The sequence below is a fragment of the Hemibagrus wyckioides genome, linkage group LG22, assembly GCF_019097595.1.
Source record: "Hemibagrus wyckioides isolate EC202008001 linkage group LG22, SWU_Hwy_1.0, whole genome shotgun sequence".
Classification (NCBI taxonomy): domain Eukaryota; kingdom Metazoa; phylum Chordata; class Actinopteri; order Siluriformes; family Bagridae; genus Hemibagrus; species Hemibagrus wyckioides.
Window position 1 is genome coordinate 17,626,036 of NC_080731.1, and position 6,000 is coordinate 17,632,035.

Below are 6,000 nucleotides of genomic sequence, written 5' to 3' on the forward strand. Positions count from 1 at the left end.
TTTAGCCGTAGCTTAAACAAATCATATTCTGTGATTCCAGAGTTTTACTTACAATTAAACTTTTCACAAAAGCACCAAGTGGCATCAAGCTCTTATTTAGTCCAAGCATGAAAAGAGTTGTTGAAGAGCCCGAAAGTGGAGGACAACTTGCCAAAGCACAGAATTGGTGACAGCCATTGCATTGGAAGAACACCTACAGTGGAAGCAGCCTCAGAATACAGATAACAAGAGGAACAAGCAAACAAGCAGGAAATATATATATATATATATATATATATATATATATATATTCCAGGCTTCAATAGTTTGTTTGAACACCACTACTGCACATTGCTAGGACACACCAGTGGAGATAACCATGCCAGCTCGTTGATACGATACATTTAAGCTGGTCTGTAAGCCAGCGCAGCACTTCCAACAGCAGCTTATCCCCCAGCTTTCTGGTGGGAATTGGTAAGAGTCAGCAATAGATAGTGCTTGCAAATTCCTCCATCTTTGAAGAGACAGAAGTCTTGTGGCACAGGCAGGAATGCTCCTTGCTCATGCATATTAATGAACCCTAAGCCACAGCCCAAGGTACCTTTTGACTACAGTGAACCGGGGATCTGAATCTCGTACAGCGTATTAATATGTAGATGGCACATGCTGGGAATGAGATGAATAATCTGCTCCCGTTTCTCAGACCAGACTAGTTATAAAATTTAAAAAAATTGGGATGTTATAGGGCATTTGCCTTGTTTGAAGGATTGTTGAAACACAGGAATGGAACTTTTGAAACAATCTAAATCTTTTCTCCTGAAGTATCTCTGAAAACTGAAAAAAGAGGAACACCTCTTTGTGTTTTGGAAAGATGGCCATTTTTACTAACCAAATACTGCCCTTTAAGCTTGGCATTTTAAAAGGGATGAACAATTGCCTGGGGTCTTCAGTTGCCAAGGTAATGGCTAAACAATGGCACTCCCTGTCTCTCACCCACCATAAACAGACCTTCGTCATACTAAGTTACTGATGCTTTGTTTGCCATCTTGAAAAATAGAAACACCTGCTTTGGCAGTGCAGGATGTAGAATAATTAAAACCCTGAAGTGGATTGTCTTCTTTTGGAATTATAAGTGCCATTGCTTCTATAGTATGCAATACTGAAACAAGCAAATTGCCCAGATACAACCCTGACCAGTTTTCATCCAGTGCATAGATAATAGGTTGTCTTGAGGTCTGAATCAAAGCTGATGGCTTCTGTGTTTAAAAGGAAACCAAAACCTGGCAACAGGTTAGGTTTAGGGCATCCACAACACAAAGATACAGCAGAAGTGGTGGTATCCTTGCTGCCTAACCACTAGAAGGGCCCCTGGTCCAATCCTGAACTTAGGTTACTGTATGTGTGGAAATTTACTTGTTCTTCTTGCATTTTGGTTTCCTTGTGATGTGGCCACAAATGGCCTTGTGATGGACAGCATCAAATTTGGGGTATCCTTGCCTCAGTGTTGCTGTTAGACTCCTGACGAACACTGTTTGTCTTGCCTTACTCTTCTGCATCTGTATACTGTAATGATTTATAATCGTACTATCCAGCATCACCCAGAAGAGGATGTCTTCCCCTTTCATTCTGGTATTCTGATCTTATGCAAACACTTGTGAGTTTCAAGAAAACCATCAGGAAGTGAAGTGCAGTATAAGTAATAGATGTTGAGAACCGTAATGAGAATCCCTGTTTCTATGATAACCATTTGAGCAAGCAGGAATCCAAATAGTTTTATATTGCAGTGCCCAATTCATGGTCCTGCTGCTGCAAATCTATAATAATTCACATCTACAAATGCCTGAGGGTTGAATAAGAGAGAGCTATTTACCCAGAGATTCTTGGTCGATGGATTTATTACTGATCCCACCACCAGCACTGAGGTACATTGAACCGGTCAACTCCTTGTGTAATACCCGTCCAATACCCATACCGTTCCACCCACATATTACACTCATCCCTCTATTGACATATTGGTCTTTATCCATTACGGGAAAAATGTAAAAATCCAGCTAAACAAAAAGGTGTTCTGAGTCTTACTCAGTCTTTTAGCGCATCTATATGCACTGTTTATATCAAATGGACCTAAAGCTGTCCTTGGAGTTTTACAGCTCTAGGTCTTCAACTCAGCATTCCAGCCAAGGTGCCATTATCCTGAGTACACATAAATGACACTCTATTAACCTCCAGCTACTGCACAAGGACTACAAGGGCCAGTTTTTAAGCTCCTCATTTGCGATAACAGGTTCGATAAGACAGATGTTGTTAACAGCAACAAGACAAAGCTTGAGAGTATGTCCATATAGATAAGACACAAGGTTAGCTTGTGTAGGTGTGTCATCAGTCCTTCAGTCTGATTATATCCCATGCACACATTGACCTCGATTTAGCATAACTGTTGGAGCATGGTGTTGGATAATAAATTGGAAATGAACTGGATGTGCTGGATCAAGTGCTATTTGATAAGCTATCTTTAGTACTGATGGAGAAACAGCAGATATATAGAATAAATCACTGCTTTGAGGTAACATGCTTTCTATATACAGTACATGCTAATATTTACTCTACGTCTCTTTGTTTCTGTCTTCCTCTCTAACAGCTTGAAGAATCAGTTATGTGTCCAGTAAAAGCTGTGCAGGAAGCTAACTGTCAGATTGATTGATGTCACACGGGCTTTGATCAGCTCGCCCTGAAATCTCTGCCTCTTCCCTTCGTCTGTTACTTTCTCAAGTTCCGCATTTTGTAGTCACCGTCTGTCCGTCCCAACCAGAAAGACCAAATGATTTTTCTTTTTTTAGAGAGAGAATTTCATTTAAACCCACTGCATAAGAAATATTTTGTTTTATTGCCCTGACTTTGACACATAGATTGCATTTTTTCACGTCATGTTTGTAGGATTATTTACAGAACCGTATCTTGCGTATCGTCTTTGTACGTTTGCGGGTTGAACGACTTTCATTGCGTTCTGTCACCCAGGTGTTGCGATGATGCATGAGCGATTTTTTTTTTTTTTTTTAATTTTCAACCCAGCTAAGCAATATGTATGAAAAAATCTGCCAAATGTATTATTGATGAAATGGTTTCTGAGTTCATAGCAACACTGAAAGAGAAAAATGACAAATAGTACTTTAAAGTCAGATGTACAACAAGGGCATTGTGGGTATTCTGATAGGAGATATGGCCATATCATCAGGGTTTGAAATACAAAGATTTCACCAGTTCTTTCGTTATATTAAAAGGTTTAAATTGACTAGTGCAACACATTTTCTTCCTCATTTTACCCCAAATATAGTGGATCAACCAACATTTGGTGTCAGATGTTTGCATTTTTTAGTTTTTGCCCTGGAGCTTCATAGCTAACGAGTATGAAAAAGCTTCAAGCCTTCAGTTTAGCATCATTTATCTGCATGCCCAAGCAAACTTCAGACCAAACCATGTTAATCAACTATATTTGAGCTAATGAGGAAATGTGTGTAAATTTTGACATTCAGTCTAGTTTTAAAAGTATTGTGACTGTGTGTACTTTGTAATATTACAAAAAAAATATATACATCCATTTTCTTTGAATATATATAGTATATACTACATTTGTAAGTGTGACTATTGAATTCTTATAGGTATTAATCTAAGGGAGAAGACCTACATTGTCATTTTATAATGATTGAATTAGATTATTTATTATTAGGGGGAAAAAATAGCATTTATTTTTATTGTCATTAATGACTTACTTGTGTATGTTTGAAAGTCATTTTATGTTGCTTATGTGTCTGGGTATTTGTCCTTTTGTTTGTTTGTTTGTTTGTTTTTTTAATCTGACGTTTATTTTATTATAAACAATGGATGCGTTATATAATATTAAAGAGGCTGATTTGAGTTTTTGAAGGAAAAGTTCAGGAAAGGAAATGACGCATCATTTCTCTGTCTTTAGTTTTTACACCCGAGTTATGAAGCTAATGTAGACATTGTAAAGGTGATACATTATGCTAGCAGGATTTTTGAAGTGGAGCTATAAGGCATTCATTGGCTCATTTGTTACAATCTGTATGGGAAAAATGTGTAAATTTGCTCGGTTTCCTGAACTTTTTCTTTAACACGATTCATCTCCTTAACTTTAGGGAAAAAAAATGAATAACATTCAGTATCGACGATGCCGATTCTGTGCACGAACAAGTCAGCATAAATGTTCTGAAAGTCTGAGTAATCTGGTTTGCTCATTGTTGCACTGAAGCCGTGTGTGAATGGTGGCGTGTTCCCTTATAGAGAGCAAGCTTCAGTTCTACCTGAACACACTCCCTCTTTGTGCTATAGATCATGCGATCAACTGTAAATATTGAATAAAAGACGCTTGCAGCCCTCTTAAGTGGTCTGAGTTGTTTTTAGAGTCGTCATCTGTCCCTGTTTTGCATTCTGTTGTGGGTATATTTTGCTCTTCGCATTTTAAATTGCAGGACCAAACAAAAAGACGTTATCGAACAGAACCAGTCAGATTCAATAACTACAATTTACTCAGGTACATTCAGAAATTTTCATTTTATTGAAGCAATTACCTTTCCCCGGCAATACAGAAGACACCTGAATGCCTTTTCAGCGAAAACAGAGGTCAAATAAACAACATAAATTAAATCAGAAAAGCCAAGTCACTAAAGAGGAAATGACACAGACTGTGAAAATCACATTTGCTTCAGTTTGTGGTTACTTTCACATCACAATGTTTTGCTGTTGTTTTTTTTATTCAAGGTGACCTTTGAATTCACAGAGACAATAGCATCCAAATGGCTTGGGACTCTAGTATCTGGACCTTTGGCCTCACTTTGTCTTGCTTTTTCTACTGAGAAAAAAACTTGCCGCTGATATACCCTCTGGTAAAATTCTGTTGTTTTTTTTCTTTCCTCCTCTCTCAACTATGACAGATGGTATAAAATGTCTCTTACTCTAAAAGTCATCAGCAGACTTCGAGTTCTCCTTCACATCAACGTCAGGTTTTCTAATTTTACCCCATGAATTATTCATAGATCTATCAATCTATGGCCTGGATTTCTATTCATATTTCAGTGACATATTTCACTGCCATAGTTTCCAAGCTCCTGTTAAATGCTTTCACCTGTTTAATTCTTTATTATTTTAAAGGCTTTATTGGGTAATTTAGGGTTGCTAGCCTCCTAAATGGTTGAGGTTCTGCTACACCTTGCTGCAGGGTCTTCTAAATATTCTAATTCTGCTTTCATTTTTCGTTGATGATAGAGAATAGACCAGACTACAAGGTGGTGCACTAACCAGTAGTTATGTTGTAGGCTAAATACATCAGACTATATTGATGCAACACATAGCTATTTTTCCGTTAAATATTTTTTACTTCAATGTAATTGTCAGAATTCTTTTGGAGATTTTTTTATGAATATAGATCATGGAGTACTTTCTGGCCATGCTATCCCGGACTATGCTTCCTTGATTAGATCATATAAAGAGACTTGCCTACTGTAACTCACTCTTGGCATACCCCCCTTCCTGCCATCTGACCTTTGCAACTCATCCAGAATGCAGTCGCATATATTCTCTACATCTCTCATTCTCTACACCTTGCTGCCTGCATCCGATTTAATCCTCTGATTCATGTCTGCAAAGCTGAAAACGGACCAACCTCAACTACCCGAAGGCGCTTATCGCACTCCCCTCGGCACCGTCCTCCCTTTAAGCCTTTACAATGGCCCCACCATCCCTCAAGGGACAAGGAAGGCATGTATCAATACTCTTCTCTATACTGGCACCCAGGAGGTAGCTGAATTTCTCCAGCCTGTTTTTAAACAAAGACTAAAGTCCTACCTTTTCACCAGTGTTTGCTGACCTTCTCCACAAGCTTACTGTGACCTATTGAACTAGCATGAAGATATGTTATAGATAGTAACTATAACTAACTTCTGTCAGTTGTTCTGGACTTCTAAATGCAAAAAAAAAAAAAAACTATAGACTGAAATAATTAGCTGA

General features: G+C 38.1%; 1 protein-coding gene across 2 annotated transcripts in view; it reads left to right on the forward strand.

The window, feature by feature from the left end:
• zmat4a (zinc finger, matrin-type 4a) overlaps positions 1–4,368 on the forward strand; it is a 52,179-nt gene extending 47,811 nt beyond the window's left edge. For both annotated transcript variants that reach the window (XM_058374420.1, XM_058374421.1), the window contains exon 7: positions 2,618–4,368. In XM_058374420.1, coding sequence (XP_058230403.1) covers positions 2,618–2,645 — 28 coding nt within the window. In that variant the 3' untranslated portion in view covers positions 2,646–4,368. The remainder of the gene's footprint in view (positions 1–2,617) is intronic.
• The last annotated feature ends 1,632 nt before the right edge of the window (positions 4,369–6,000 follow it).